Consider the following 21,050-nt stretch of genomic DNA (forward strand, 5'->3'; position numbering starts at 1 on the left):
AGGTTCATCCACATTGTAGCAGGTGTCAGAATTTCCTTCCTTTTTAAGGCAGAATAATAATTTACTGTATGGATGGACCACATTTTACCTATCCACTCATCTGTTGATGGACACTTGGGTTGCGTCTACCTTTTGGCTATTGTGGATAATGCTTCTGCGAACATGGGTGTACAAATATCTCTTTGAGACCCTGCTTTCAATTCTTTCGGGTATACATCCAGAAGTGGAATTGCTGGATCACGTGGTAATTCTATTTTTAATTTTTTTTGAGGAACCATCATATTGTTTTCTACCATGGCTACACCATTTTTAAAATTCCCACAAACAGTTCATAAAGGTTCCAGGTTCTTCACACCCTGGCCAACCCTTGCTATTTTCTGTTGTTTTGGAAGTAGCTATCCGACGAGGTGTGAGGTGGTATCTCATTGTGGTTTTGATTTACATTTCCCTAATAATTAGTGACACTGAACATCTTTTCATATGCTTTTAAGCCATTTATATAGCTTCTTTGGAGAAATGTCTAGTGAAGTCCTTTGCTCATTCTTTTTTTAAATTAATTACTTATTTTTATTTATTGGCTGCATTGGGTCTTTGTTGCTGTGCACAGGCATTCTCTAGATGCGGTGAGTGGGGGCTACTCTTCATTGTGGTGCATGGGCTTCTCATTGCGGTGGCTTCTCTAGTTGCAGGGCATGGGCTTGAGGTGCTCGGGCTTCAGTAGTTGCAGCATGTGGGCTCAGTAGTTGTGACGCATGGACTTAGCTGCTCCGCAGCATGTGGGATTTTCCTGGACCAGGGCTCAAACCTGTGTCCCCTGCATTGGCAGACGGATTCTTAACCACTGCACCTCCAGGGAAGTCCCCCTTTGCTCATTCTTGAATTGGGTTGTTTATTTTTCATTGCTGTTGAGTTTTAAGAGTTTTCTATATATTCTGGGTGTTAATCCCTATATAATCTGGATATTATATCAGATATATAATTTGCAAATATCTTCTCCCATTCTGTGGGTTGCCTTTTTACTCTGTAAATAGTGTCTTTTGATGCACGAATTTAAAAACTGTTATGACATTCAATTTGTCTATTTTTTTCCTTTCTTTTCTTTTTTTGGCCATGCTGTGCAGCTTGTGGGATCTTAGTTCCTTGACCAGGGAGCGAACCCAGGTCCACAGAGGTGAAAGCGCTGAGTCCTAACCACTGGACTGTCAGGGAATTCCCAGTCTATTTTTTCTTTTACCTGTAGGCACAATACTATTTTTAAAATGAAGCTATCAGTGAGTGAATTGGCAGTTAGATGGATGAGTGAGTGGGTGGGAGATGGACAGAGGATTGTACAATTGGATGGGGGATGGATGGGTGTTTGAAGGAGTGGATGGATGGATAAATACTTGGTGGATGGGTGGATTAATGGCTGAATGGATGGAATGTGAGTTGATTAGGTAGGTGGGTAGAGGAGTAGACAGATGAGTGAGTGGGTAGGTGAATAGAAGACCTTATGAATACATAGGTAGGGTGGATGCGCAGGTGCAAATTCTGGCCACAGGTGGAGGAGATCTTGGTGTACAACCTTGGCTTTTTTCAGATGAGTAGTGGCTTATCTTCTGACCCTACCTTGGCTCAGTTTAACTCCATGGACACACATTCTCTTTTTCTAGGTTCAGCTTTCCTCCTATGTCTCTCTGGGTCTCCAAGAATCTTACCCTGGAGCTCAGATTGAACTGAGCCCTTGGCTTGTCTGCTGACCTTCTCAGTGGTAAGAACTCCTGGGAAGGAGCTTGCATCCTCCTAAGGATATGGTACCCAAGCAGCTCTCCATGACAACGGTGGTCTGCTTTTAAGCCTTATCCCAGCCAGTCAGCTTCTCTCTGGCAGCCTCGCCCACTTCTCCATCAGACATTAAACCATCCCACCAGCTTCCCAGTCTCCCTGCTATACCCCTTTTTGCCTCCACCCTGGTCTCCAGCCCAATTCCCACTCCACCTGCACCCTTCCCCCTGGGGATGGTGGAGACACAGGATAAAATTGAGGGAGGAGTCATCCAGGTCAGCCTCCTACCTCCAGTCCAAGAACTTTTTTCTCCTCCCCAGGCCCCACAGGCAGCCATGGATGTAGGTCTCTTGGTGCCGCCACATGTACCCCAGGGTCACGGCAAAACCCTGCGGGGAGTGCGCGGCCAGGGTCCGGCTGTGCGTCGGCAGAGGGAGTTCATGCCAGAAGAGAAGAAGGACACGGTTTACTGGGAGAAGCGGAGAAAGAACAACGAAGCGGCCAAGAGATCCCGCGAGAAGCGACGCCTCAATGACGCGGCCCTCGAGGGCAGGCTGGCCGCGTTGCTGGAGGAGAACGCTCTGCTCAGGGCTGAGCTGCGGGCGCTCAAGCATCGCTTCGGACTGCTGCCCCCTATGGGTGGTACCCGGACCCTACCCTCTCTGCTATGGGAGTCCCCCTGGACTGGAGACTCCCGCCCTAGGGCTGAACAGCTCCCATCTCTACCTGGCTCCCATGGCTGCCTCTTGAGACCGTGTTCCCTGGACGCTGGGGTTTCAGGATGCTGGGGCTGCCTGATGGCTCACATGTGGACTGGCCTGGCCACTTCCCCCAGGTCCCTCCAGGACCCTGCACCCCCTACCCCCAAGAGAATGGACATGGCTTTGCCAGCTGTTCTTCCAGCCGCCTTCTTCAGCTGTCACCTCCTGGATAGGCATGGGGGCCCCAGACCAGAGCTCAGGCCCTGCTGGGGCCTGTGGTCACCTATACCCACTGGTTGCCGGGCCTCGGGGTCCTCAGACGTGTTGCTGACACCCAGTGTTGATCCCGTGGGGTTGCCTCCCGGGGTGGCCTGCCCGGTCCCTGGGAACGACCCGGAGGATCTGGCTCAGCCCTCCCTGCCCCACAAATTGCGTATCAAGTCCCGAGCCTCAGGCAGGGTGCCTCGGGGCTGGGATGGTGGCCAAGGCCCCATCTGAAAGCTTCCCCTGGGCAAGGCCAGGCCTGCAAGGGTGTCGTGGGGACTGATCGTTGGTTTGTCTGGGGGTATGAATGGCTTGGCCTTGACCCAGCTCCCAAGACGGGGCAAGGCCCGTGACAGGCAGGGGATGCCTGGGCTGGGGGTAGGGTCCACTTCGTAGTGTCCAGGCCAGATCTTTAACAGGAGAGGCTGGGGTACCTTAGATCATACCATGGCTCCTATCCTGCCTAAAATATTTGTTTTGGGCAGTCACTTTTTCTTCCTTCTTCCATTCACCCATTCATCCTCCCACCCACCCATCCATCTACTCATTTGTCCCTTCCTTCCCTCCTTCCTTCCTTCCTTCCTTCCTTCCTTCCTTCCTTCCTTCCTTCCTTCCTTCTGTCTATTCATTCATCTAACCACTCAGCCATCTAACCAAATCAACTCACCCACCCATTCTCCCTTCCTCCCTCCCACCCATCCATCCATCCATCCATCCATCCTTTTATCTCTCTATTCATCCATCCAACTACTCAGCCATCTAATCACAGCAACTCACCCACCCATTCCTCCTCCCTCCCTCCCTCCCTTCCTTCCTTCTTCTTTCAATCTATTGATCCATCCACGCAACCACTTCGCTGTGAATCTACACACCTCTCCATTCACGCATTCATCTATCTACCCATATGTCTATCCATTTGTTGATTCTTTTATTCATTTACTTACTCATCGATGTGCTCATTTGGTCATTCATCAATTCTATCACTCATTTATTTACAACTCAGCTTAGCAACAAGCATGAGGACACCTTCCTGGCTTTGGGGTTCCTGTTCTAGAGGAGATGGTGGGGGCCTGGAAATAGACATCCTGAGGGCCATACTGAAGGAATAGGTGATATCTCAGGATGTCTGACACCTCATTTCTTAGGGTCCCCTTGGGGGGCTTGCTAACCCCCCAGTTTGGGGATCAGACTTATCCAGTTCAGATGGCTTCCTCTGTGTGTTGGGTCAGGGCCTTGAGCCACGGAAACAGGCTAGCAATATCTGGAGGGGGAGGGGTATCAGTTTTCTCTCTCTCCCCAGATGCTTGTGCCCCTGAAGACCTCTCAGCCCCAGCATGCACACTCCCAGCTGGATAGGAGAAAAGGTACCCTGAAACCCCCAGAGCTCACCAAAGCCTCCTCCCTCCTCAGTTCCTCACTCAGGACCCTCTTTTTTTTTTTTTTAATTTAAAAAAATCATTTCGGGGCATTTTTAAAAATTCTGATAAAAATATCCCAGCTCCAATTGTGGGGAGAGCTGGGGGTGGGGTGTGCCTCTGGGTTGGTGCAATGGCCGAGAACTGGATGCCCCTGGTCAGCCGGGTCTTGGGTCTTGGGTGCACCCTCCTTACCAGGTTCAGAGGCTGGTCTAGTTCTCAGGCAGTCCACGTTTATCATGGCTGCCACATAGGACACATTGCACATCAGGGCCTGGCCCTCCTCTGCCTGCTCACACCTTGTTTCTGGTCCCTCACCCTGTTCTTGGCCCTCCAGAGGGAGCAGAGAACAAGGACCCATCCAGACCTTCCATCCTGCTGGTCACAGTTGCAGCAATCAGCCATGGGGCGCTTTGTGGGCACCTGCCCTTCGGAAGACCTGCACTGCAAGCTCAGCTGCAGCCCCTGGGTGTGGGGGAGGGGGGGAGCAACCAGTGCCCTGCCTTCTCCCCCACCTTTGGGCTGGGCTTGGAGACTTACATCTCCCAAGAATGTCCAGGGGAGGCAGGAAAGAAGCTGCCTGGAGGAGGCAGCTCTGGCCTGTCCCTCTTTAGCCTGAGCCCACAGCTGGGATGGGATAGACAGCAGGTGCAGAGGAGCCAACTCTCAACACAAAGATGCTGCATTGTTGTGGGTGATCCTGCACAGAGGCCTTTAATGCAGCCCTGGCCCTGGAAATATTAAACAATGCTGTCAAGGAGAGGGAAGGAGGAAGTGGGGGTACAGCATCCTGCTGCTGGTAGATGTGGGTAGCTTGGTGCTTCCGCTTGGTGATTCCACTCACCTGGTGTGTCTGAAGTGTCTGGGCCCAGCTCACTCACACCCCGTGGACTCAGGGGGGAAGGGGTTGGCTGCCCTTGGATGACTCAGGCCCCTTTAAACCTTCCACCTCCAGCTGGAAAAGCCCGGAGAAGGATCTGCCTAAACCAGATTCTAGAATTTCAACATCAGGAGGGGCTCCAAGAATCTAGTGATGAGTGGTCATCCAGTCTCTACTTGAATTCCTCTAGGGATGGAGAGCTCATTTCCTCCAAAACCCCATCCCCACTCCTTCTCTAGAGCCAGAGCCCACTTGCAAACTTCTACCTCTGACCCTATTCCTACCACAAGGGGCCACTCAGACCCCCTCCCCCATCCCTCCCTCTACTTGGAGGTGGTTGGTGGAGCCTCTTGTTCCTCTTCTCCAAGGTAGAAACCACCATACCTACCTCAGATAGTTTGAGAAGATTAAATCTCATTTACGGTGTGCATAGAACTCCATACACAAGTGTTCAACAAATAACTCCTCTCTCTTCTTTTCCTTTTTAGAAAGCACTCATGCTCCCAGCCCCAGAGTAGTGCTGTCTTCAGAAGACGTGTCCTCTCATTCTTCAAAATTATTTCCCTTCACCATGACCTGGCTCTTGTTATTCTTTTTGTCAATGCTGTTTGTATATGATGGCTCTTGGAACTGAATATGAATCATTTCTTCATTCATCAATACATGTATATATATTTTAAATATAATCTTGTATAGAATAGATAAATACATCATTAAAAATTTATTTGTTTATTTAATTTTATTGTCTACATTGGGTCTTTGATGCTGCCCATGGGCTTTCTCTAGTTGTGGCGAGCAGGAGCTAGTCTTTGTTGTGGTGCATGAGCTCCTCATTGCGGTGGCTTCTCTTGTTGCGGAGCACGGGCTCTAGGCATGTGGGCTTCAGTAGTTGTGGCACACAGGCTCAGTAGTTGTGGTGCACAGGCTTAGTTGCTCTGCGGCATGTGGGGTCTTCCGGGAGCTGGGATAGGACCTGCGTCCCCTGGATTGGCAGGCAGGTTCTTAATCATTGTGCCACCAGGCAAGTCCCCATCAATACATATATTTTTTTCAGCAAATATTTTTTGAGCTCCTACTGTGTGTCAAACAGGTACTGGATGAGGGAAAAGTACTCCACACCGAGGAATTTGCAAGTGGAAACTTGCATAAATGTCAAGAATGTTCATCCAAGACATGTCAATTACTCTCCTCCTGTGCTGGGCTCTGGGACCACAGGTGTGTCCTCTGCCCTCTGAGAGCCAATGAGCAGCTGGCAACCTTCTGTGTGGCTGCCTGAGAGCTGCGGCTATAAGAACTATCCAGTGTCATGTTCCACCCTGGGGCATCCATGGGCCCCTTGGGTCATGTCTGTCACACCACCTTGAAGGCTGGGGAGATTTCTTTGGCTATCAGTGAATGAAATTTCCTTCTTGCTTCTGGTGCATCTGGCTCACGTTGAGGTTGCCACAGAGGTTGAATGAATGAAAGTTTCTGCCTGCCAAGCTGGTGATTGCTGGGGACAGAGATAAAATGAGTTGAAGATGCTGATGAGGCCATGTTTCTCTGTCTTGGCTGCAAGGATTCACAGACACATCCTGGCTGAACCCTGTGCTGCCTGGGTCCTTGACACTCAAGTCATGAGCCATGGACCAGTGGCATCAGCATCACCTGGGAGCTTGTTAAAATGCAGACTCTTAGGTCCCTCCTAGAACTGCTGAATGAGAGCCTGTGTTTTAATAAGATGCCTAGAAGGTCCACGTGCACATTGAAGTTTGAGAAGCATTGATCCAGAGTAGGGGTTGGCAAACTCTTCCTGTATGGAGGGGCCACAGATTTAATATTTTTGACTTTGTGGGATGGCCACTGTTGCATCTACTCTGTCTTTAAATTGTAGCATGAAAGCAGCCATAGACAATATATAAATAAGTGGGCATAGCTGTGTTCCAATAAAACTTTATTTCCCAAAACAGGTGTAGACAGATTTGGCCTGTGGGCCATAGTTAGCTGTTGGTGTACACCCAGGAGAGAAATTGCAAATCTGCGGGGGTGTTTGTCTTCAACCTTGATATTGCCAAGGTATTATCAGTCTACACTCCCTTGCATGTAAGGGAGGTTTGTGATTCTGCCAACACATGGTTTTTATGGACTGTTTGATTTTTGCCAATCTGATGAGTGCAAAATGAATTTAACCTGCATCCATCTGTTGAACATCTTTGCCGAAGTCTGTTGGCCACTTGGGTTTCCTCTTCTATGAATCGGCTGTTCTGCTCGGATATTTACTTTTTTTCTTGTTGATTTCTCAGAGCTCTTTATATATTCCAGATATACATCCTTTGTCACGATGACCATCACAGCATTCTCACCTGACTTGTCTTTTCATTTTACTTCTGGTGTGTTTTGTTGAGTTACAGTTTTTAAATCAGATGTTGCCAAATGTATCCATCTTTTCTTTTATGGTTTGTACATTTTTGTCTTGTTTAAGAATCCTTCCATACCTCAAGGTCATAAAGATAGTCTCCTAAATGTTCCCATAAATGTTTTCGCGTTTTGCTTAGTCCATCTCTTTGTGTGTGTGTCTCTCTCAACTTGTAGCATGAAGTGCCATTATTTGAACTTCTTTGATCAAAAGAATCACCCAGAGGTGTTTGTTTAATTACAGACCTCCTGAATTCAAACTTTCTAGGAGACAGGCCTTGGAATGTGTTTTACTAGCACCTAGGTGATACTTACAATCAGACCAGTTTGGGAAAAGCTGGCTTAACGGTTAGCAGATGGGTTTGGAAGCTTGGCAGGACCAGCTGTAATATGTAAATGGGGATTCTAAATGTGCTCATCTTGTAGGGACTTCTTGTGAAGACTAATTGAGAAGTTCATAAATGGCTTGGCATGTGCCTTTCCTTGGGAATTGGATTGTTTAATCCTCATAGAGAATATAACGAATCTTGTTTCCCTGTTTGCTTTGGCCACCAGGGGGATTGGGGCTAAACTCATGGCTCAGTCATAACAACTGTTGATTCATTCATTCGTTAAAAAATTCCTTTACTCATTTGGAAAATATTTACTGATTGTATACCATGTTCCAGGCACTGGGGAAAGAGCAATGAACAAAAAAGATATGGTTCCTGCCTCTGTGATGCTGACAGCCTAGTGAAGGAGGAAGATAAGAAAAAACAAACAAGAAAAATGTATAGTAGGATCACTGGTGATAAGTATCATGGAGAACAAAGAGATAGGGGGCCTTGGGAGAGGTAGTGTCAGGTGAGTTATAAAAATTGAAATCGAGAGGTCAGGAAGGGCCTTTTTGAGAAGGTGACATTTGAGCAGATACTTGAGTGAGCTATGCATATATTGGGAGAAGAGCCCTCCTTAGGCAAAAAGAACTGTCTGTGCCAAGGTCCTGAGAGAGGACCATGCCTGGTGAGTTGGATAGAGGAAGCTCATGTGGCTGAGGCTGTGGTGAAGGGGGAGAGTGGGAGGAGGTGGGGACAGGGAGGTGATGGGGGGGCAGGTCACGCAGGGCCTGTGGGTCGAGGTGAGGACTCTGGCTTCCTCTCTGAGTGAGATGGGGGTGCCGGGGAGTTTCTGAGCATATTTGAGCATATTTCTGCTGTAACTGTCCTTCCTCCCACCCCACTCCATCCTGTGGTGTGTGAGGCTGAGTGAAAATAAATAAAGCCACCACACAAGCACAGGAGAGCTGGCTCATTGTCTTGAGAGAGGGGGTGACTGACCACAGTGTTGCTGTGACTCATCTTCCCATAGGCGGCCACATGTCCCCTGCCCTCAGAGCCAAGGTGCTCATCCTATCCCTGTTTTTGACCCTTTCTGAGATATGAGGGGTGAAGCAGGTAAAGCTGCTCCATGAGGCAGATTCATGGAAGGGAAATGCACATGTTTTTCTTTTCTTCTTCAAAACTGGCCTCCACAAAAAACCCATTTTGGACAAGTGTGAGAAAGTGCTCTCTTAGGTATGTCTGTGTGGGATGCCAGAGAGATGCAGGGCGTGCCAAGGCCAGGGGGAGGTCAGCAATTTAGTGAGCAGGAATAGCTGAGGTTGAGTTGGTTCAGGTAAACCAGAAGAGTTGGAAATAAGCTGGAGATAATTGGCTCCAGCTTGCAACAGTAGGACTATGCAAGACCAGGGAATGAGAAGGAGGTAGTGGTTTACACTTGCCCTACAATTGCGTGAAGGTCTGTCATGCAGGACAAGTGGGTTCATTTCCCAGCTGCCTGGTCTAAGCCAGTCCCTGTGCCTTGGATTTTGTTTCAAAATATCCTTCTGCAAAAGGTTGTCATTATTATTACCATCCTCATTAACAGACTAACAGACAGGGAAACTAAGGCTTGGAGCAGTTATACACGTTGCCTAACAGCAAACAGCCAGCAGCGAATGGGTCATGGCACCCCTTCATCACTGTGCTGGTGTTATGGCTGACTTTATCTTCCTTGAAATCCTTTTCTGCCTCAGATCTCTGTCCTTGCTGTTCCCTCTGCCTACAATGCTTTCCTTTTCTTTCTTTCTCTTCCTTCCTTCCTTCCTTCGTTCTTTCTTTCTTCTCTTTCTTTCTTTCTTTCTTTCTTTCTTTCTTTTTCTTTCTTCCTTCTCCTTCTTCTTCTCCTTCTCCTCCTCCTCCTCCTCCTCCTCCTCCTCCTCCTCCTCCTCCTCCTCCTCCTCCTCCTCCTCCTCCTCCTCCTTCTTCTTCTTCTTCTTCTTCTTCTTCTTCTTCTTCTTCTTCTTCTTCTTCTTCTTCTTCTTTCCTTCCCTCCTTCCTTCCTTCCCTCCTTCCTTCCTTCCTCCCTTCTTTCTCTCTCTCTCTCTCTCTTTCTTTCTTTCTTTCTTTCTTTTTCTTTCTTCTTCCTCCTCCTCCTCCTCCTCTTCTTCTTCTTTTTCTTTCCTTCCTTCCTTCCTTCCTCCCTTCTTTCTCTTTCTTTCTTTCTTTCTTTCTTTCTTTCTTTCTTTCTTTCTTTCTTTCTTTCTTTCTTTCTTTCTTTCTTTTTCTTTCTTTCCTCCTCCTCCTCCTCCTCTTCTTCTTCTTTCTTTCCTTCCTTCCTTCCTTCTTTCTTTCTTCTTGGCTGCGTTGGGTCTTTGTTGCTGCGCATGGGCTTTCTCTACTTGTGGTGAGCAGGTCTACTCACTGTGGTGGCTTCTCTTGTTGCAGAGCATAGGCTCTAGGTGCATGGGCTTCAGCACGCAGGCTCAGTAGTTGTGGCACATGGGCTTAGTTGCTCTGTGGCATGTGGGATCTTCCTGGACCAGGGATCAAAACTGTGTCCCCTGCATGAGCAGGCAGATTCTTAACCACTGCGCCACCTGGGAAGTCCCTATAATGCTTTCCCTTTAGTCTTTAAATGACTCTCCTGGGGACTTCTCTGGTGGTCCAGTGGTTAAGACTTGGTGCTTCCACTGCAGGGGACACAGGTTTGATCCCTGTTTGGGGAACTAAGACCCCGCATGCTGTGCAGTGTGGCCAAAACAAACAAACAAAACGACTCTCCTTTTCCACTTTTAGGGTTTTTTTTTTTTTTTTGCTTTGTCATATATTTTATTTATTTATTTTCCCCCATTTTAATTAATTAATTAATTTTTTATTTTATACATCTTTATTGGAGTATAATTTCTTTACCATCTTGTATTAGTTTCTGCTGTACAACATAGTGAATCAGCTATATTTATACATATATCCCCATATCCCCTTCCTCCCACCCTTCATTTTTAGGTCTTGGTTCAAACACTACACTTTCAGGAAAGACAATCCCTGAACACCCACTCTAAAATACCTCCACTTATTTATGTCAACACTACATATGGTAGGTATTCCATAAATATCTGTTGAATGAATAAATGAATTGAAAAGAACAGCTGTTCCTCCTAGTAACAGCTTTTGACTGCAGTTAAATCCTATGTCAGCAGATTTGTCCGTCTCCACCTCGAGGATGAAGGGACTCGTCTGTTGTGTTCCCTGTAGGAGCCCCAGTACCTGCAACAGGACCTGTCATGAAGAAGGTGCGTGATAAATACTGTCAAATTGAGTCTGAGGATTGACAAGGAAGCCAAGGCCATGTTATGGGGTGGAGAGAGACAGGAAAGGACACTGTGATGGGGGTCATTCATTCAGTCACCGGCCACTTTCCAGAGAGGATGAGACCAATCCTTGCCTTTTGGAGCCTGTCCCTTTGAGGGGAGGGACAGCCTTTGAGTGAACAGAGAGATGGTCAGGTTTACGTCAGATGCTGCTGAGGGCTGTGGGCTGAGGCAGGGGGAGGTCAGGGAAGGTCCCTCGGAGGAAGTGACATTTGAACTGTGATCTGGAAAACATGAGTGAAAGAAGCCAGTCACCAAAGGCCACACGTTGTATGATTCCAGTTATACGAAATAGTCAAACTAGTAAATCCACAGAGATAGAAAGCAGTTGGTAGTTGGTTGCCAGGAGCTGGTGGGGAGGGGGGAGTCAGGAGAGACTACTTAATGGGCATGGGGTTTTCTTTTGGGATGATGAAAATCTTTTGGAACTAGAGAGAGGTGGTGATTACCTAACCTTGTGAATGTACTAAATACCCCCAAATTGTTCACTTTAAAATGTTAATTTTTTTGTTTCGTGAATTTCACCTCAATTTAAAAAAAAGTGCCATTGAGTCTGCTGTGCACTGAGGACAGACGGGCCCCTGAGAGATGGAAAGGAAGAGACTGACCAGGGAACTGGGCACAGAGTGCAGAGGGGATGTGGAAGGACAAGGTCCCTTGCTGGGTCCCAGCCCCGGACACACTGCCCTCAGGGAGGTGCGGGTGGGGGTGATCTCATGTGGCCTCCTGCAGTGGCTTGAAGCAGGAATTTGGTTCCCGGACAGAGACTGAATTCAGGCTGCGGCAGTGACAGCGCTGAGTCCTAACCACTTAGACCACCAGGGACCAGCGGCCAGTAACAAGGCCCTGGTCCATCAGCTGTGTAGAAATACCTTTCCACAAAGAGACAGAAAGTAGTGAAACAAGTAAAGTGTTTATTAGGTAGAAAAAGGACTACATGTGGATAGATACACAGGAGGGCTCAGAAAGAGAATCGCTCCCTGGTGGTATTTTGAATCACTTAAATGGGGCATTATCTCTTCCGGGTTTCCTTTGGCCAATCATCTTGCTTTGCCTGGTTCTGAGTCCGTATTTGGTTTGTCTCAGGGTCCTCCCAAGTGTGTGTGCATCGCTTAGCCAAGATGGATTCTAGCAAAGAGACCTGTGGGTGGGTTGACATCATTCCCTGTTTGACCTCCAACGAGCCTTTCCGTGCATGTGTAGTTGGAGGTCTCCTTGACCTTGAGAATGAGAAAGACGTGGCCTCTATCTTTTACCTGGGCAGGGCTCAGCTCTTCTCTCGCTTCTGCTATTTTGGAGTTTCTGTCCATATGGGACAAACTGCAGCTGCTCAGCCTGAGGCCCATCTATCTCCTCCCTCAGGGGAACCCCACCAGTCCCGGCTTTGGGTGGCTGGGAGTGAAATGCCTGGGTCTGCCTGAGTTGACTCACGTGCTCGCACTTGCGCACACACACACACACTCTGGCTTGGGTGTGCACGTGTGATGTGACACATGCATGTACATGTGTGTGCTAGGGCTCCTGTGGGGACGTGAAGCACACACACACACATGTATGCTAGAGCCTGGTGTGCAGGGGGCCCCTCACATCTCCCCACAGGTGGCCCTCTAAGCCCTATTGTCAGGGCTGAGGCTCAAAGAGGTGGGGGGATGGAGGAGAGCAGAGCCCCCTCCCATAAGGCCTGAGCTGGGCCCCCTCATCGCCCCCTCTCTCCCGCCCCCTCTCTCCCACCCCCTCTCCCCCTGTGGTTGCGCAGGCTCTGGGGGCAGCCCCAGCCTGCCCTCCCCCCATCATACTGTAAATTCTGAGAAATCCTGTCCGCGGTTTGGCCCGGCCCCTCCCCCGCCCTCTAGCAGGGCTGTCCTGGCCACTGTCTTCCTGTCTTGGGGCCTGGGTCAGGGCGCTAAGCGGGAGGGGAGGGAGACAAGGAACCACCCCCTGCTGGCCCCAGTCCCCAGATGGAGGGGAGAGGGCTCTGCACTGCTTTCTGGGGGCTTCACATCCCCTCCCTGGGCCTCAGTTTCGCCTTCCATAGATGGAGATAATAATAGTTCCGACCTCAGAGGGAGAAGAGCAGGAGGTAAAACTTGCTGGGTGGTTGGCGCAGCAGCGTCTGGCAGGTAGGAAGCGCTGATACCTGCTAGCGGTTATTATTATCCACTTCCTGCCGCTTGCTTCCCCCCGCCCCGCTGCGGCCTCCACACCGCTACCCTTGCTGTTCCCTACCCAGCATGTCCTCACTCTTGTCACCTAGGAGTCATCCAAATTTCAGACCCTCGGGAAATAGGGGAGGGTAGCAGGACCACCTGGATCTGGGAAACAGGGAACCTGGGTTCGAATCCTGGCTCTGCCAGGGGCATGCTGGACAGCCTCAGTTTCCCTTGTTGGGCTCTGATGCTCTGCGGGTCTAAGCCTTCCTGATAAACAACCTTCGTGGGTACCCTCAACCTGTACCCCCTGCCCCAAGCTTACTCTCTTCTTGTGATGCTGAACCACCTTCCTGGGCTGTTCTTGCCACAAATGGTGAAAATCTTGGAATTTATCATGTTTGGGGACCTCCAGAGACTTGCCTCTGATTCTCATGCTTCTGTCCACTCACCCTCCAAAATGCAGCTTAAATCTACCCACTTCGCAGCTTGACCTACAGCTTGAGCATCCTCACGGTTTCCCCGGATCCACTTGGTGGCCCCGATGACGTGATGGCCCCTGCTCTATTGCTCCTAGGAAAAAGAAAAATCCAAAGTCCTCCCTGCAGCTGTCAATAAAAAACAAATCTGGACTTAGTAAGGAGAGCCTTTAATCAAAAGGATTATTGCAAGGGGAGAGGAAACGGACTATGCCCCAGGGAGAACGCTCTGATTGTGAGGTCTGCAAGCCTCCCAAACGTGAGGCCAGAGAGTTTTCTTTTCATAAAGTGGAATGAACAAGCCAGAGAGGACCAGGTGTTGGGGAGTGGATGAAAGGATGGCAGGATATCAGATTGGAGGATGCTTTACCCTGGGGCCAGCCTGTTCTCCAGAGGGGCTGTCTGCTGGTTCAGGTGCGGGGCGGGGCTAAGTTCCGGGGCCTGAAGGAAGGAGAGGAGTTTAACCAAAGTTTGGTTAGTAAGCATTTTGTTTCAATTGATCAGTGGGGACACGCAGTTCGGCTAACAACTTATGAGGCAAAGAATGGAATTTTGGAGGTTTGCACCTGCCTTGTCATAGGTAAGCAAGGAAATCTGTATTGGGATTATTCAGAGACAGAAGCAATAGGATAGATCTATCTATCATCTATCTGTCTGTCTATCTGTATCTATCTATCTATCATCTATCTATCTATCTATCTATCTAATCTATCATCTATCTATCATCTATCTGTCTATCTATCCATCTATCTATCATCATCTCTACATAGCTATAGATACATAGATACTAACTATATAATATAGATATCTATAGATCTTAGAGCTATATAAAGATCTATCTGTATCTTAATATAGATATCTATATGTGTGTATACATTTATATATCTATACACTCTATATATCCATAATATCTATATATCATATATGTTTACTATATATGGATATCTATCTATATTCATCTATTTAGATATTTATCTAGATATCTATATCTATCTAGATATCTGGATATTTATCTATCATCTATCTATCTATCTTGATATAATATCTGTCTGTAGATCTATCTGTCTGTAGATCTATCTACAGATCTAGATATCTGTCTATAGCCTTGCATATATATTATAAGGAGTTGGCTTATGTGATTATGGAAGCTGGCCAGCCCCAAGAGCTCCAGGCTTGAGATGCAGGAAGAACTGATGTTTCAGTTCAAGTCCCAAAGGCCAGAAAAACAGGTGAGCCAGTCCTGAGGGCTGTCAGGCAGGTGGAATTCTCTCTTAGTAGGAGGACCGTCAGTTTTCCTGGTCTGGTCAGCCTTCAACTGATTGGGTGAGGCCCACCCACACCAGGGGAGGAGCAATCTGCTTTACTCAGTCTACTGATTTAAATGTTAAACTCATCTACAAATAAACCCAAAATAATGTTTGACCAAATATCTGGGCTCCCCGTGACCCAGTCAAGTTGAGACATAAAATTAACCATCAGAGCAGGCACCTGTGGGACTCATCTAAGTCATATGGGAGGCTGCTTCCTTACAGTAAGCAGTCTCCTGGAACATGAAGGGTGGGGGTGGGTGGGGATTCTTAATCTTCACTGTTTTCCAAGGTCACAGATCTTGGGTAAAGTTTAATGTTGTTGTGGCCCACAGGGCCTGTACGACCTTCCCTCACCCACTCCCCATCTCCCCCTGACTCTCTCCACTGTGTTCTCAAAACACACCAAGTGGGTCCTGCCTGCAGGCCTTTCCCTGTGGTTCCCTTGGCCTGGAATGCTCTTCCCTCATTTTCTCGGGTCCTGTCTGATCACCCATCACATCACCCTGTTTAATTTTCTTCAGGGCATTTTTTTTATTTTTTGGATTTACAATGTTGTGTTAGTTGCAGGTGTACAGAAAAGTGTATCAGTTATACATATACATATATCCACTTTTAAAAAATTCTTTTCCCATATAGGTCATTACAGAGTATTGAGTAGAGTTCCCTGTGCTATACAGTAGGTCCTTATTTGTTATCTATTTTATAGACAGTAGTGTGTATTTTTGCCATCTGAAATTCCTATTTCTTTTCATGTTTATTAGCTGTCCCTTCCACTGGGCAGAAACCTCTCAAATTATCAAGTAAGTGTTGCTTGAGGACCTACTATGTGCCAGTTTCCAGACCTCCCGGAAGTCACATTTCATGGTGGAAGGCTGACCTGGGTTGAGTCACATACACAGACATAATGTACAATCCTGATAAATGTTAGGCTGGGCTGAAGCCTGGTGCTGATGGACCTGACCCACCTGGGTGGTGATAAAGGGCTTCCCAGAGCTGAGAGTTGAAGCAGGGATACAGGCATTAACTAGGGAAAGACAGGAGAAAAAGAAAGTGTTCCAGGTGGAGGGGACAGCTTGTGCAAAGGCCCTGAGATAGGAGGGAAAGTGCTGAGTTCCAGGGAATGAAGGAGGCATTTGGGAATGGAATGCAGAATGCAATGGGGGAGCCAGGGGGGTTGTCAGGACTTTACTCAAGGCTTCAGTAGGGTTCTAGGAAAATTATTTAGCCCCAGGGCCATGGGGAGCCATGGAAGGATATTGAGCAGGAGAGGAGTGTGATAGGATTTGCTTCTTGCAAAAGAGATTCATGGGTCTCTAAGGTTGGGGGTGAGCAGACTGGAGGGGAAGGAGGGGATGCTGGGTGCTTGTGGTGGGGAAGAGGATAGCAACCTGGGTTGGGAGAGGTTTGGAGTGGGGAGAAGGGGATGGAAGATAGTGAGTCCCAGGAGCTGACCTGTCCCCTGAATGGTAATCGCCAACCAGCTGGGCTGGGCTTTTCCACTCACTGCCTGGTGGCTTGGTCAGCTGTGAGTGGGGTTCCAGGAAAATCCACCAGCCCCTGATCTTGAACCTTGTCACCCGGCCCAGTACCCCCTCCTCCCACCTTTCTTCCCCACATCTGGCAGCCGCATCTGTCCCTGCAAAGCTTCAAGAGGCCCCAGGTAATAGCTGGGGGTGAGGGTGTGTGTGTGTGTGTGTGTGTGTGTGTGAGATGGCGTGAGCAAAGCTGCTAAAACCAGAAATCCTTGTCCGTGGGGAGTTAAACTCCCCACCCCCTGTTGGGTTTAATTGCACTGAGCTGGGATGGGGTGAGGTGTTGGCTGTGTCTGGGGCAGTGACCTGGTCGGGGGGGATGAGCAGCAGCTGCAGGTGCCCCAGTGTGGGTGGGGGTGGGGGGTGGGGGTGAATTTCCTGGTTTCCGTGGGAAGCAGGCCCTGCGGCCAAGGGCTCAAGAAGCCTGATCTTCCGGTCTCTCCTTCCTGGGCCAGCCTCACGCAAACCATCTCAGCTCCTCACGCCCTCCCAGTGTCTTTGTCCACGTGGCTGGGATTAAGGTGAGGGGAGTGATGCATTCTCCGGAGCAAATTTAAGGGGGTGCCCAACAGCTCAGTAAACAAAGTGCATAAACATTGAAATAGATTTCACACATAACATTGTGTCAATTTGAGGTGTTCAGCCTGCTAATTTGATACGTGTGTCTGTTGTAACCTGATTGTATCTGTTGTAACCTTGTAGAGATACTTACACCTCTCTCACTTTGCATTGCTATCCTTTCTCTTTAACGGTTGGAATAATTAAGTTCCAGTCTCAGCAAGTCTGATGATCAGAAGGTTGTTGTCTATATTCACTGCACTGTGCATTAGATTTCTAGGGCTTATAAAGTAAATAACATTTCAGTGCAATGCTTTTAATTGAGATTTTCTCCCATAGCATGCAATTCACCTCTGAAAGTATACGATTCAGAGGCAGTTAGTATATACCTTCACAAGGTTGTGCAGCCAACAGCCCTGTCTACTCCAGAACGGTTTCATCCCCCAGAAAGAAATCCATACTCACAGGCATCACTCCGTGGTCCTCCCTACCCCCAGCTCCTGGCATCAGCGCAATATGTAAAAAAATCAAAATTAATGCAAAAAATTCAACGATAAACAAGCAGTCAAAATTTTGAATGAAGCTGAGCTCTGACCCTGTACTTTTTGGTCTTGTAATACTCACCTCACCTTAATCTCCGCCCAGTCTGTGATTTGCCTGGTGGGACCACCTCCTCCAAAGACTTCCTCTCCTGAGTCCCCCAAAGAACAGGGGGTCTGGACTGAAGTGCTTAGTGGATTCTCTCTTTGGTCAAACCCTTGGAGGAGGGTCTCCAGGCTCTCAGTGGCCAGTGGACTGGCTGGAGGACTTGGAGTCCGTCTTTGGCACAGTAGTTGAAATAGCATCCTCATCACCATCTATTAAGCACTTGCTGTGCCCTAAGTATGTCAGGTCCATTTTATGCATTACTCAAAATTGTTCGAAGACGTTATTTCGATGGAGGCATTTGCATTGTAAAACATTCAAACAATGCATTAATATACAGAGTAAATGCAAAAGCCCCCCGTCCCTCCTCATAGCCCCAAAGACAACGGCGGTTTGACATGTATCCTTCTATATTTCCCAGAGCACCTGCGTGATCTGACTTAATCCTTATGAAGCCTCCCTGCAGTGAGCACAGATATCACTCTCACGTTACAGGTGTGTTGAGTGAAGCTCAGAGAGGTCAGGTCAGTCATCTAAGGTCACACAGCATGTGAAGAGATGATGCTAGAACCCCAGTCTGTGTGGCTCCAGTGCCAGGAGGAAGAGAGGGAGAGGGGCCCCTATGTAGGAGGATTCCTCTCAGCTCAGCCAAAGTCATAGCTTATTCATTCAGTCGTTCAACAAATATTTATTGGACGTGACTGTGTGCTGGGCACATGATACACACGAGGCCTCTGCCCTCCCAAAACTCAGGGCCGAGGCGGGGGACACTGTCCATTGACAAGGAATCAAACAAATCAGATGATCACAGCTAGGTGGAGAGAGAAAGAAAACAAAGCTACCTGGCTGGACACAAGAGGAACCTAAAATAAATCTCCACATTTAAAAAAATATATTCATGGGGACACACAGTTTTGAGGGCATTAACCCCCTGTGGTCCCCTTTGCCTGGCAAAGTAATAAAGCTATTCTTTTCTACTTCACCCCCCCCAAAAAATATATTTACATGTTTCAAAATTCTAATACAGTAAGTCCCCTACATACGAACCTTCAAGTTCTGAACTTTCAAAGATGCAAACGTGTGTTCCCATGTCCAATCACGTAAGTTAGTTCACATGTCTGGAGTACATTGTCACGTGCGTGCATCCTCTACAAGTGGTTGTGCTTTTATGTACTTGACAGTACTGTATAGAGTACAGTAACACAGTATCTTTATTTCAAGCCCAGGATGTCTGGAAGCAAGTGTAAAAGCAGTGGTGATGTAGCTGGTACTACTATACTTTTCAAGGTACTGTATTGTAAGATTAAAAATGTTTTCTTTATTTTCTTTGTTTTTATGTATTATTTGTGTGAAAAGTATTATCAACCTAATTACGGTGCAGTACTATAAAGCCGATTGCGTTAGTTGAGTACCTAACTTTGCCGGACTTACAAACAAATTGGACTTATGAACATACCCTTGGAATGGAACTTGTTTGTATGTAGGGGACTTACTGTACTTCACAAGGGCAGGTCAGTGAGCAGTCTCCTTCCCACTTTGCCCAGGCTCCTTTGTCCACGTCCCCAAGAGCATTAGTCCTCAGTGGAGGTGATATTGTCCCCAAAAGAGTGAGGATTGGTTTGGAGGTATGTGCAAAAAAATCTGTTTTTGTGTATAAAGCACAGATATACATAGACCACATATGTATAGATATAATCGATACATAGTAGCTGTGTAGTATTAAGCTTTTGTACTGGGCAATTAAGGAAAAAAGGTCTGAAAATGATTGCTCTTTAAGGCATAGTAATGAAATTACACTTGAGAAACTCTGGTCTAGCAGCAGCCACCACTCAGATTTCTTGTGAGATCTTCCAGAGATATTCTAGACATTTTTAAGCAAATATCTACATATCCATTTACTCCATATCCATTTTTTGCATAAATGGTAACATAGCATTCTGGGCCTTCTTTATTTTCACTTAAAATATGTCTTGGCACCCACTCCATGCCAGTGAACAGAGCTTGCTGGTTCCTTTTTTAGAGCTGCATAGTATTCCTCTATGTTTTAATGAAATTTATTACCCTGTTCTTGTGGGTGGTCACATAATGTTGGCAACACATAACATTGTTTCCAATGTTTTGCCACAAAAAAAGTGCTGCAGTGTACAAGGGATAAGTGCATTGACGTCATTTCACATACAAGTGATTGTATCTGAAGGAGAAATTCCTGGAAAGTGTGACAGCTGGCTCAGAAGATGTGTGTGTTTGTCATTTAGGTAGATATTACCACTTGTTCTGCATATGGATTTGTACCAGTTTCCTTCTTCATCATCAGAATAAGAGAGTGTCAGTTTCCCCAGAAACTCACCAACCTGCGGTGTTATCAAACCTTTTGATCTTTGCCAATCTGATGGGTTAGGCATGGTATTGCAGTGTAGTTTTAATGTTCATCTCCCTTATGAGGTTAAGAATCTTTTGTTGTGACTAAGAACCATTTGTTTTTCTTTCTCAGAGAGTTCAAAATTCTTATCCTTTGTTAACTTTTCCATGGACTGTTGTAATATTTTTCTTATTGATTGTTTCCAAGAGCTCTTTATATATTATGGGCACTGGCCCTTTGTGTCATGAGCTATAGTTTACTCCATTTGTCATTTGTCTTTTAAAAATTATTTATAATTTATTTAATTTATATTTTGAATTGTCATTTGTCTTAACATTGTTCAGGGTGATTTTTACCTTGCAGATTTTTTTTTTGATGTTTACATGAAGTCAACTGTTTTAATTATTCCTTTTATGGCATCAGAGCTTTGTGTCAGACTCATAAAGGGGGAGGGGTCCTGCCTTTTGTAATATAGGAGGTAGGAAGGAGCATTCTGAGTAGAGGCAAGAGCAGGTGCAAAGGTCCTGAGGTATACTAGTTAGGATTCTCCAGAGAAGCAGAACTGTTAGGATGTATGGGTAGAGAGGGAGCTTTATTTTAAGAAATTGGCTCCCATGATTGTGGAGGCTGACAAATCTAAAATTCAGCAGGCTAAAAGACTCAGAAGGGGTTGCAGTTTGAGTCTGAAGGTAGTCTGCTGAAGAACTTCTCCTTCCTTGGGGGCAGTCAGTCTTTGTTTTCGTAGACCTTCAACTGATTAGATGAGACCCACCCACACCATTGGGGGGTAATCTGTTTTGCTCAAAGTGTACTGATTTAAATATTCATCTTATCTAAAAAAATACTTTCCCAGCAACATCTAGACTGGTCTTTAAGAACCTCTGGGCACCATGGCCTAGCCAAGTTGACACATGACATAAACCATCACAAATCTA

The 21,050-nt window shown here is 47.1% G+C and overlaps 1 protein-coding gene across 1 annotated transcript in view; it reads left to right on the forward strand.

The window, feature by feature from the left end:
- The window catches only part of NFILZ (NFIL3 like basic leucine zipper), a 28,494-nt gene extending 25,531 nt beyond the window's left edge, over nt 1–2,963 (forward strand). Inside the window, exons 2-3 of the mRNA XM_057708517.1 lie at nt 1,653–1,750; nt 2,085–2,963. Of these exons, the coding sequence (XP_057564500.1) occupies nt 2,100–2,963 (864 nt within the window). The 5' untranslated portion in view covers nt 1,653–1,750; nt 2,085–2,099. The remainder of the gene's footprint in view (nt 1–1,652; nt 1,751–2,084) is intronic.
- The last annotated feature ends 18,087 nt before the right edge of the window (nt 2,964–21,050 follow it).

Source organism: Hippopotamus amphibius, chromosome 15 (genome assembly GCF_030028045.1).
Source record: "Hippopotamus amphibius kiboko isolate mHipAmp2 chromosome 15, mHipAmp2.hap2, whole genome shotgun sequence".
NCBI classification, from domain to species: Eukaryota; Metazoa; Chordata; class Mammalia; order Artiodactyla; family Hippopotamidae; genus Hippopotamus; species Hippopotamus amphibius.